Genomic DNA, 13,187 nt, shown 5'->3' with positions numbered 1-13,187 from the left:
CTAAATTTTGAGTTAAATAATTTTATAAGTAACTGGATTATAGCAGAGCTATAACTGAGTTGAAAAAGTTGAGCAATTGGGTGAAAAAGCGATAAGTGAGGAAGTCCATTGAATGATGTGCTTTTATATCATCTAGAGATACGTACACAGTCTGTCTCTCATTTGCATAAAGGAACAGGTGATATGTTGCCACAATTTCCTGAACACATAACTGATATACCAAAGCACATGCAGAGGTTTTTGGTTTCAAAGTCGACTCTCTCCTTATCAAAATCTTTTTGACAATTTTATGTGCTCAGAAATGCATTTGTAAATTTTTATGAGGAATGGTGATCCAAATGCCAAATTTTATTGCTCAATATTTCTACTTTATTAACTGTAACATAGTTGTTACTATTGACACTTAGTGACTTGTTCATGATGCAGAGGGCACTGTGTTGGGCATCTCTGCTTTAACAAGAGTCTAGCAAAGGTCAAGCAATAGTCCAGAAAAAGTCATTGAAAAGTCACAGAATTTTTCTTTGGTTATGTGGTAGACACTGACTATTCAGTGATTTTTCAGCATAGTTCCATTAGAACAATGCAGAAACTCATTTTTTCTATACATAATTTTTTGACCTAAATAAACATTTCATTAATGACGCACTAATTTTTTTCTGTATGTAATTTTTTAACCTGATTTGGCATTTTGGACAATAATATGTATGTTTGATTTTCTTTTTAGTCATATTCGTGAACATCAATGTGAAACTCAGGAAAAAGACAGTAACTCTTCAAAATCCAAACATTGTGGTGATTCTCCTTCCACTATTTTGGGCTATGATGAAGTTGATTCCCAGGTTATAAGAATCAGAAAATTGGCAAGTCATACACCTACATCAATGGCTATCAAAGAATTCAGTACTAAGAACAATGAAAGTAAATTATTTTTTAGTTGTAAGAAATCTCGACATGATTCTATCGTACAGGATCCCCGATGCAGTTCACAGAAAGATTCCAAGGACTTGTATTGTAATGAGCACAGTGTCAATTCACATGATTGTGATGCACTTGATTTTATTAAAAGTCAAAATGTGTCCATAGATGAAATTCCAAAGCTATCAAACTCTTATGTTTCAATTTCTTCACACACGCCAAAAATTTGTAATTCAGAAAAATGTTATTGGGAAGAAAAAGTCCTGGAGTTGCATGCAAGTGTTCAAAGGCCCCATCAGGTTACAGATTTTACTAATTGTTCCCTCTCTGAGCAATGCAGTGGTTCTGAGAAAATTGCAAAAAGTAATGTATATCAATTCGGACCACTGAAAGATGAAATTATTGACACTCAATTGAATTCAAGTGTTTCCGATAGATCACAATTATCTTCACCCACAAACAAGAATCATTCACCAAGTTCAAGTAAGTCCCACGGAAAGAAACTTGAATTGAGTGAAGAAGGCTATCAAAGTTTGGAAGAAAATAATAGTTCTGGATGTGAAAGTTTGCCATACTCTGATGACTCCCTACTGTCTGAGGAATGGTCACCCGATGATTTAATACAACAGCCAGTGCCACAGTAAGTTACTATGCAGAAGCGAAATATCTGAAACATTCAATTAATAAAAAATTAATTCTTAAAATTAACTCTTAATTTTAAGTTTTCTTAATTACTAGTTACTGTTATTTGCTAAGACTATTGTTATTTTTATATGACTGGAATGTAATTCATCTTTCAGTGGAAAAATTTGTAAAAAAAGGGAATTTCTTTTTTCTCCATTTGAGAAAAATGAGAAATGTGCGACAAAAATGATCAAATGACCAAACGCAAACAGACGCTACGATTGCTGGGAAAAAAAAAATCGCCAGCATAGCAAAAGCGGAAACCAACAATATTAGAAATAATAGTGTAAATAAATATTCTCAGTATAAAAAAAAATAAACCCCAGACTCTTTGAAATGATAATCCGATTAGGGTGTAAATCTCTCTGGGTATCCAGACTATTTTAAATAATAAACTAAAATAATGTTATTTACAAGACTAAAAATTGAAGGCATGCCAAAAAAGGATAGAAGTTACAAAAAATAATAAGAAATATATCGGAAAAATACAACTTGACAGTTATGCTGTATAATCCAGGTAATATCCTTGAGACAAGACAAGGACACGGGAAATGAAATTACGTTATTTCAAATATTACACAAAGGGAGAACGGGCTGTTAGCCGTTTGAATTTGCCCATGCTACTAGCGCCACCTGGAATGGATGATTCTAGAAGTGAGAGAGCAGTTGCGGCAACCTAGTGCCATTACATTGACCGTGGCGACTTATGGTGCCCTTGGCAGTCTGGATTATACTGCATCTGTTTCAAATGGAAGAATGACAAGATTTCTCTTGGTTTGAGAAAGGGGTTCTTCCTTCTGTATTCCACTTACTCTTTTTGGTGATCACGAATACCCCTTTACAGAATAATATGTGAATTGCTTCCTCATCCAAACTCACTGACCCCCTCCCCTGAAATCCTTCCAAAGAACCAAAAATACCAAGCCAAAAAAAATGTTCAAGCTCATGTGATCAGGGGCGCAGGACTACCTTGAGTGAGTATCTAAAAATTGGGCCTCCCCATACGGGGATGCCAACAGAGCTCCAGTCTTGGAAGAGCTCCAATGCATGTTTGTCTTTTTTTACACTATAAATTTGTTCTGGAGCTGCTTGTGTAAAAACCTGGTCTCTGGCTCTTCAAAAATCTCAGCCTGAGGGCCTGACTTCAGGATGTGAGATAACGCAAGTGCCGCCGCCCCCCCCCCACCTTTTAAGAGATAACTATTCATTCACCTCTAAGTAGATTTCCAGGCCAGAATCTTTCAAATATATTTATCTTATAAAAAATCAGAAAAAATAATTAGACCTTGGGGGCTCCCAATGGGGAGAGGGCATGTTTGCAGTAAAACCTTCAGGAAACTTCCCTTAATTGGAATATATACCATTTATAATTTTCTCTTTAATTGTACCAGACAAAAAAAATCGTATGAGTTAGTATTGTTACGATAACTGTTCATAGGCTACATCTCGTTATAATCGATTTTGCCTTTGTCAAATTTTTTGACATGCAACATGACAAAAAAAAAAAAAAAACATGCAAGAAATTTGAAGTTTTACTGCCACATATGAACAGCCATTTTTTACTTAAAACTAAATTATTTCCTGCATTAAATTTGTGTTCCAAGAAAATTTGAAAAATTATGTGTACAACATTCATATAAGACTTGATTTTGTGCATTAAGTTAAGGAGAGAGTTTTTATTTTTACACAGATGTGTGTAGCAATAATTTTTTATCATAAATTATCTACTTAACTAATTAGAACATGTACATTTCTAAAGAAATTAATTACAAATATATTTTTGAAGTTACGTCCATGAATAATGTTCCTGATTCCTCAAATATGGTGACTAACCACAACAATTTTGTGTATCAGCCAATACTTGCTCCATTAGAGTTCTTTTTATGGTAAGTCTAATGTGCCCAATTATTGGAAAAATTGGATGATTATTTGGTCCTAAAATGCTGCTGTAGAGTATCTGCATTGTTTAGTCACAATTCGGTTTCTCACAGATGCAAAGCTAAGTTTTTGGACAAATATCGTGATTTGTGAATATGCTGTGCAAAACCACAGCCAGTTCAAATACGATGATTCAAGTAAATATGTGTGTTTTTGTATCTTTAATTTTTTGCCCCACAAATCTATGGTGGTATTTGTTGAAACATTATCATATGTTCCACTGTGTCATATTTTTATCGTATTTTATATTCCATTGTGATTTCAGCGAGTCTGTTTTAAGACGCACCTTTCTTTTTTCTGTATCTGATCATTTTTTTGGTGGGGGGGGGGGGGTGACGTATACGTATAAACTTGTTCTTTTTCTCTCTCTCTTAAGTCACCTCTTCACACCCTCCTCTCCCTTCTGGAGGAAAATAAAAATGATGCAAAATGAGAGTTTTTCTTATAACTATAAGAGATGACATTGTGAGATTAATTTAGATAAAAAAATATCGGCATCCCTACCTTCAGTCTCAACCTCTACTAACAACTCTTACTAAACCACACATGTACCTCGTTGATATTCCTCTGCGGAACTTCTAATGAATTGGTACATGTTGGAATGTGAATGTCCATGTTGTGAACCTAAATGTGAAGCTTGTTTCTGTGTAATGCTTGTTAGAGTGCTGCCATGTACCACATATTTTTTGAACCATGAGTGAAGTATAATGTTCGAAGATTTTACTATAGTAGGCCCGTTGCTCTATGCGGCAAGAATTTTTAATGGGGAGATCGGCTTGCATCCACACCTTAAAGTTGGAAACCACAGAAAACCAACTTCAGCTGGTTCAAACCCGGGACTCTACTAACAACTGGAAGACTTCAGCCGAGAGCCTAACTGGACAAATTAACCCTTGATGGAATGCTAGCGAGGCCTTCAGTGGTTTCCTGTGGCTGAGAGGTTCCTGGGGTCGAAATAATACAAAATCTCTCATGATATCTCGGAATAACACACGTATCCTGACCGTTACAAAAGTTTCTGCCAATCTAGTAAATAACCTCACAAAAAAAAAAATGACAGTAGGTAATGTAAGTTCAATTATTTTCGTGTAATATACGATAATTAAATCGGTGCAATAAGTAAATGTTCAAGTTTTATCAGTTTATTTCACATTCTATCATTTTTGAGAACCACATTTTAGAAAAGTGGAAAACCATTTCAGTGATACACTTCCCTGAGTTGTGTGATTTTCTGTGAAAAATTCACATTTCTGAAATTCTATCATAATCATGGGATCATTGCTGAGATAGTAGAGACAATCAAGTAAAGAAATGATGAATTAAAGAATTATTTTATTCAATCAGAACATTATATGTAATGAAATTACACTAATTTTTGTGAGGCTATAATGTGTAAGTTTTTCCAGTATTCAAAAATGGAATCCCTGGGCTTGTTTGATATCTGCTATTTTTACTAGTCAGAATTCTATATCTGAAGTCCACACACAACGCCAGTTTAAAAAAAATATAATGTTCTTTGATGACAATACACCTGGACTAAACACAAATAGCTCATTTCTTTCGATTGATCAAGGTTTTATCACATCATTCAAAGTGTTTAACACATGACACTCATGTGCACAGTTTTTATCGTCCAAATACAGTTTTTACTTCAGTATTTTTTACCAGACTAGATTGCAGTCACAATGCAAAGAGTACCATGACATTATACAGTCATAGTAAGAAAGGGAAAAAAACCAAATGTTCTTCAAATTTTGTCCCAATTAATGTATTTTTTTTATGGAAAACTACCCTGACTTACGCACGTTCAACTTGAACGGTTGTTGCTGATCTTACCCATCACATAACTTTAGAGTATTACTGTATCTTATTTTCATTCACTTATTTTCTATTAGTTAATACCAAATCTATATCAATCTTCTGAATATATTGAGTAATCGTTGATACTGTATATTGTTACAAAAAAAAATTGCATGAATGAAAATAGTTTTAAGTTGAAACTAAATATAGTTATCATTGATGAAATCAAATTTTATTCATTAGTTTTCAGTTTTGAAGCATAAAAAGACAGAAAAATGCTACAAAAAAAACCACTTATTTGGAATGTCTATAAAACTTTTAGTACTCTGAAATATAAATTTCTTAGACGATTTCATGTTCAGCATAAACTGTATAAATTATCAGCCTAATTTTTCTGTGACTATTTTCCACATTTAATGTTCTAGTCAATCTTTCAGATGTTTCTTTTCTAAAGAAATTCCTTCCTCTACATTGCATAGAAGCTTTGGTTGGTCATTGATGGCTGGTGTCAATGATCATTTCATATCAGATTTTTGTCTTCAAGGGGTATCTGGCAGTATCAGCAGAGAAGAAATACGCCAAGATCTTTTAAGGTCAACTCAGGTAATATTTTTTATTCTGAAAATTATTTTAATGAATATTTTTCATTCTTTTTATTTTATTTTTGTGTATGTGATAAACACTATTTTCAACTTCCATAGTAGCAACTTGAACTTCTTTTGATATGTTATTACAGTGTAGCATAGGTGATAAATCTGCTCCAAAATGCTACAATTTCCAATGTCTACTACATTCTGCTATAAAAACGCTGAAATTCTTCAATTCTGTTCCCTCTTGTGCCAAAAAAAAATTTTCCCTTAAGAAACTTTGAAGTTGCATTATAATAGAAGCAGACTTTTTGATGACGTCATTTGTTTTTTCCGTAATATTTCTTAGTGCCACAAATGGAATTAGCTTGAGCCACACCCCCTCCCCCCCATATAAAACTGTGTCAAACTATGCAAATTGCCACTCTCCACGGAACAACAAAAATACCCTTCAATCATTGCTTCCAGCTATTTTTTTTAGTCTGTTACATTAATAATTTTTGAAATTGCGTCGATTTTTGCTGACTAGTTGTACTTAATGAAAAGTTTGTGTATCCAAAGAAGAGAAAAATCTATGAAAGAACGTATTATTGCACTGGAAAAGCAGCAATAACGAATCCATTGTATCTTGACCATCAGGAGTTGCGAAGCAAAAACCGGTTGGTAAATTCAGGGTGTCTATGATCATGGAAAATTAATGAAATGAAAAAAGGTCACAAAATAGGATAGGTCATAAATTTTTAAAAATATATTTTCAGATTTTCCCGGTGAATTCCTGTTCTCGATTTTATAATAGAAAATCATGGCCTCTTATCTGACTTTTCTTAATACCTGTGATTGTGCATTGGTGGTGGGCTGAAAATGAGTCTTCCAATTTTAGGGTCTGAACATAGTTGCAGCTAGTTTTCGATTCTGATAATCGGCACTGTTATATGGAGTGGTTGAAATTTGGTTAAAAAACCGGAATTTAAATTTTTTAAAATAAAATACTATTCCATGAAATATTTTTTCCCCAATGCCGCCAAATAATGATTGTTAAATCGCTAATATTGCAAACAATCAAGTACTAATCGCCAATCCTGCCAAATAATGAGTGCTAAATGGCCAATCCTGCCAAATAAAAGATAAACAACTAAATTGTAAAAAATAGTGGATATTTTTCTGACTTTTTCTCCCTGAATGACAAATTTGAGTAGCCAAACTGCAAAAACTAACAAGATTCCAGCAGGATTCATGCCTATAAAATTGAGGGAAAATATTAATTGTAAATATTCATCTATCATCATTTTCTCACTTCTGATTTAGAACATGAGTAGCACCACCTGAGCACTGTCTGATTTACCAAAGAACATTCTTAAGTTTCCAAAACTGTTTTGTCAAAATCTTTTTGACTGGAGTTACCACTTCTACTCCTGAAAAAAAGGTAGTGCCCTGATTGCACAAACACATGGCTATCTGAACTGTATCTTCACACTAAGTTGTTTGAGAACCAACCTTTCAATTATGAATGAAAATCGGCCCAAAATTAGTAAAGTCTGGAAAGTCAAAAACAGTAATGTCTGATTTAGTGGCATTGTGAGAATAAAATGACTGTTGTGTGGGACATATTTAAAAAAATTCTTGGTCATATTTTTACGAGACAGTGGTTCCAACTCCATGTGCCTAGAAATGTATGTGTATTTTTTGTAAGGATGTTGACTGCAAATGTCCAAATTTTATTGCTAGTTCTACTTCATTAACTGTGACATAGTTGTTACCATTGATACATAGTGACTTCTTTGTTTCAGAACACAATGGTGCAGTGGGCACCACTGCAGGAAGTGATACCCAAAAGGGGTATTTGCTGTAAGATTCCAGCAAAGCTTATTTAGGCAGACAAGCAGAGGTCAACAAAAATTTACAAAATGTTTCTTTGGGTATGTGGGTAATGAAAATAATATGGTAACAAGCTAGCATCTCTTGCAACTACAGTGACCCATTTTTGTCACATCATTGTCATATTCTTCATACCAGGGCTAGTTGGATTGGGATCTACAGTTTATAGCTGATTTTAAAACACCCACTGTTCCAGAGGATGGTGATTGCCCCTTCCAAGATCTGAATACCATGAAGAAACATTGGTCTGTACCATAAAATATGAAACGATCTAATGAACCTATGAAATAAATTGCCCTGGACTCGTGCCTTTTTTTGAACAGCCATCCCACACAGGCTACAGTGCTTTGAGGTAGTGCAGCTATACTGACAGCTGGGGACTTCCACATCTGTGAATGGGGGTTGTCTATAGGTTATTTTCTATGGACACCCGGGTCACAATTTTTCACTGGTCCTTTCATTAATACAAATACAAATATAATAATAGATAACAAAAATACATAAGTGTATATAATGTGGATTAATAGCAAGGAAGGTTCGAAACAAAATTCTCACCTGTACACGACATAATTTTGGTGCCCCTCTGACATCTAAGGTGCATGAATAAAATTATATTAGGTGAACTCATAGATTTTTATATATGTCATGAATTATATGGTGAGAGAAGCGAAGATAACAAAGACAATTTAGTCATTGGAGCTCTTATCCTAAGCTTTATATTCACTTAATTCATGAACTTACACATATTTATTGTATACTATATGAGTTGTGTGTTCCACCTAGATGATATTAATCAGAAATTTTATATACATAATGTTTTCTGTAAATTATTCCATCCAATATAGTCATAGTTTGAAATTCACAAAAAAAAATTTCATTTTCATTCTCATTTTTGATTGCAACAAATTTTGAGCACCTAACAAGCGCAACATCTACATGCGTCATCTTTTCCTCCATTTAAAACCAACCACGACCATGGTCTAGACAAAGTAATTAAGTAATTTTAATTTATGCTCATCTGGAAACTATTTTCCATTGAACACAAAACATGCAGGTGAATGGTGTAAAAGGAAATAGCATATCAAGAGAATAAATAATAAAAACTTGGAAGCAAAAGGAGAGACTGAAAATTTGTTAAAGATGATGGAAAATAAAATACAAGAAGCAATCACAAATCGGTGAAAAATAGGGAATGGAAACAGATGTACTCTAACTGAATTTTTTTGTGAAAATGGAATCATTCTATTAAATTTCTAATAGTTTAATTATTATATATGTTCTATAATTTTCAATTCTATAGTTTAAATTAAAAATAATTTAAATTTATATTCAATTTCTTAGAATTTCTAATAAATACTCTAATAATGACTCAGTAAAATAAGTTATCTCAAAGTATGTTGAATCAAACCAAGGTAATGATTAAGAGCAAACTCAAAAAGACACATCATTTTAAATATGAAATAGGTAAATTCTGGTAAAAAATACAATACAATATGGTATCTAATACAATAATCATATATATTTAGCAGCAGAAAAACACTCCTGCTAAATGTGAAATGGGTAAATTTTGGTAAAAGAAGCAAGATCAAATGTTTAAAAATGCTTGAAACTGAAGAGAACAAAAGCATAAATTTTTTAGACTTGTACCAGCAGAAAAAACATGAAGAATGATTTCTTTTCTAATGAGTGTTTCAAGTCTCTTTTCTGGTAATTTTTTTCATTTAGTTATTTCCAAGTCTACAAGATAAATCTAAGCCTTTCGCACGTGATTGCTTTATTGGATGACTTATTTTTGGCTGGCTGGGGTCAATGGGCACCTACGACTTGGGTGGACATTTAGGATAGGTGTAAGCCCCATTTTCGCATCCGCTTTTGGTGCTAGATCTTTATACGATGAGCGTTAATTTTTGTGATGTAAATAATGTTAGTGATATATTGACTAATATTAGAAATTAATCAGCTGAAGCTGCTATCGATGTGGCTGAAATGCCTAGGAATACTAAGGTTCAAAATATTTGTTTTGTTCATAATGTGCTTAACGTGGAGAGGAATGCGAAGATATGGGAGTGTACGAGAAGATTTTTAGGGCACTTCCCGAGTTCCATTCGGACAGGTCCATGGATTATTGTGCTCTGGCAATTTCGAAAAAAATTTAAAAAATTAGGAATAGAATTGTTTGAGGAACTTACTAGCGGTTATGATATGAGAAAATATTTCAGGCAATATTTGAAATTAACCAATGTTTCTAGGACAAGCGAGTCTTCAATTTGTATGATGGCCTTAGAGATTACCAGGGAGGTGGAAAAGGATGATAAAAGGCTTAAATTTAGAGATAGTTTACATGTAGAGCTGAAAATAAAAATTTATAATGTGTGTGATACATTTAGAAGATATGGGGTAATGAGGGACCCTGTTCAGTTTTTAACGACAGCTCAGGAGTTTTTTATGAATGCACTTAATGCTGGATAATTAATTAACTGTAAATATATTTTTAACTTTTAAAAAACTTCTTGGGCTAAGCCAATTTTGCCGCTAGTTTTATTGGCCCTGGAGGCTTTTTTAGGAGTCACATGAAAATTTTTTAGACTATGTTAAGATAAGATTTTTTAATTAGACAAATTGTTGATTATTGCTGATGATCTAGCCCCAACTGCAGATGTGGATGGGACTATATTGTTATGATGAAAAGCATGTACCAACGTGCTAGAAATGGTCAATGGAAGGCCTGCTCGGATTATCTAAGTATCTTGTTGAATTTTGCAAATTTAGATACAGACTTCACATCCGACATGTTGAGTAATGGGTTTTCCATAACCCAAAGTGGTTGTAATGAAGTGATGAAGAGAGTGACATTTCATTTCAAAATACACAGTTAAAAATTTGTGATTTAGTTACCGTATTTGGAAAAAATTAGAAAAAAAAATTGCATGTTTTGTTTTTTGATTTGCAGTGATAAATTAGTATGTGTGTTTATTCAGCATCTTAGGAAGTTAGTGTGAAATGCAGAGCTTGATAATAATTTGGAGACTTCTCTATTCACCTTATATTCCATATGCTAAGCTACACAAAATACTTTCAATATCTTCTAATCAAATTAAAAGCAAATTAGATTCTCTCTCTGACACTTATCTTCTGATTCCCTATTCATACTTTGGTTTTCCTGGTAAAATGATTTTATTTTCCTTCCCTGATGGTCCACCATTCTGATCTGCGGTCCTGCATCTATCCTCCACTGGTAATGCGTGCATTTGAAGTATAATGTATGCATATTTATGTTGTAGGTCTGTGAGATCGCTGTGGCAACCAGAAATTTTTTCAAAGTAATAGCCAACTGAAAATCTGAAACCCTTAGAAAATCACATTTTGAGCCGATTACCATTGCGCAATCGCACATTCCAAAGCCGGATTTTCACCAAAAGCAAAATTGGGAGGGGGGGGGGGTTTAATAAGGAACTTATCCCCCCCCCCGCTACGATAAAAAACCAAAAATATTTTTGTAGAATAGAAATATTGGAATAAAATAATTTCTTTTACACTATCTGATTTAAAATTATTTTCGAGTGTTAGTGACACAGACTTTCTGTGAAGAATTAGATCCTTGTGTCCCTCCAAAAGCCAATTCTGTGTACACACCCGTGATTTCCGCAATGTGAAACGGTGACGACCACATAGCAGCTAGATGACAAAACTGGATATTCAAGGTCAAATTTTTTTAAATTCGTTTTTTTTTCACGATATTGGGAAAGTTTTAAAATTTGAACGGCCGTTCCAATCCTTTGCAATTAAAAAAAATGCACATTCGCAATATTGTAGGAACAAGACAAATTTACGCCGTATAGATGCGGTCTTTGAATACCGACAGATAGCCCAAAAGTACCGTAATTTCCCGTATGTAACCAGAAGGGAGAAAATCCACAGGGTAATAAAAAAAAACGAAATTTGAAACTTCTGTATGCGGCCCCTCATTCAGGGAAGAACTAGATCCCTGATCTTATTCTTCTACAACCCGCGTGTATATCAATACATTACAGTGTACAAAGTAGTAAAACCACGTTTTTCAAGGTCGCACGATCATGATACATGGTAAAAAGAAGAAAAAAAGAAAGAAGGGTTGGGGAGGTTTTCCTTAAAACTAGGAAAGAACGTGTCCCGGTGGACGCGTGAACAAAATTTTTATGCATCTTTTTCCGAAATTCCAGGTATTAGATGCGTTATAGCGCATCAATGGCATCTCTGAATGTTATAATTGAAAATGGTGTGAAAGAGTTCGAATTTTAAACTTTCACATGTGCACTACCTCGTCATTACTACTTTTATCTGCATGAAGAGTATATCAGTAATAAAACTGCTTGCTACTGCATTCAAGCACAAGGTTCACATTGATCAAAAATATTTTTTTAATTATTTTTTACTGTATTGTATAATATTTATTATGCTTTTCACAATTTTCACGAATTAAAAAATAATTGAATTCAAATATTTTATACTTCAAATAATATTTGAATAACTATTTTCCAATGGGAAAATGGGGGGTGTAGGGTTATGGAAATTAATCGTGGTTGCAAAGGGGCCACAGGAATGAAAAATGGTTGGAAGGGGGGGGGGCTGTAACGGATTGACCTGTACTGTGAGGTTGTGACGTGAGACTATTCTGTGAAAAAAAAAGTATGATGTCAGTCATACTGAATTTGCAATAGTATATAAGATGACGCTAATGCTGGTTTTTTTTGCTCACTTGATTTTATTTTTATGCTAACGCGGGTCATCATGTTCAGCTAGTTGTTTTAACATTTTTTAAATATTTACAACTGTTGATTATAGTTAATTAATTTTTATTACGCAAATATGTTCTTAGTTCAAATTAAAAAAACCTAATTATTAATGGAGTCTTGAGTGCCATATACTGCCTCAGGGCCAAGGGCAAAAAAAGGATGAGAAGCGCTACACTATACACAAAATCATGCATAGTCTTGTCTATCCCTTCATAGACCCATACGGGCAGCCCTTAAGTTGGCAATTTCGTCCCTAAGGGGCAAGGAACCAGCGCAAAGCTCGAATTCTGGTCTGGTAAGCTAAATCTAAAAACACTCATTTTGTTTAAATTATTTTTGTAATCTGAAATACCATGCCTCTCGTTTGTTGATATTGTAGAGAATGCAGAAATATATATAAATATCAAGAACGGTCTCAATTTTTTTTATGAGCTAAAAAGTTTAAAAAATAACATTTTAATTTCTTCTAGAAGAAATTTCTGTATTTTGTGCCTTGAGGAAGAACCCCTTCTTCTGAGCTGAGATGATGCTGTTTTTTAAAGCAAAACGTAATCCTGTGTATGCTTCTGCTGCATATATGTCTATAAAAACTGTGCATTTTATTTACTGCCAAAAC

The 13,187-nt window shown here is 33.7% G+C and overlaps 1 protein-coding gene across 5 annotated transcripts in view; it reads left to right on the top strand.

Moving 5' to 3' along the window:
• LOC149085217 (folliculin-interacting protein 1) overlaps positions 1-13,187 on the top strand; it is a 132,596-nt gene that overhangs the window by 83,142 nt on the left and 36,267 nt on the right. For 4 of the 5 annotated variants that reach the window (XM_089233083.1, XM_089233085.1, XM_089233081.1 and 1 more), the window contains 2 exons: positions 725-1,555; positions 5,763-5,940. In XM_089233083.1, the coding sequence (XP_089089209.1) occupies positions 725-1,555; positions 5,763-5,940 (1,009 nt within the window). The remainder of the gene's footprint in view (positions 1-724; positions 1,556-5,762; positions 5,941-13,187) is intronic. The other variant, XM_089233084.1, reaches the window with a different exon arrangement.

Source organism: Pholcus phalangioides, unplaced genomic scaffold, assembly GCF_987345545.1.
Source record: "Pholcus phalangioides strain wild (caught in Gottingen) unplaced genomic scaffold, Ppha-v1.0 ptg000007l_1, whole genome shotgun sequence".
In the NCBI taxonomy this organism is placed as follows: Eukaryota; Metazoa; Arthropoda; class Arachnida; order Araneae; family Pholcidae; genus Pholcus; species Pholcus phalangioides.
Note: the sequence above shows the minus strand (reverse complement) of the source record. Positions and strands in the feature narration are given on the sequence as shown.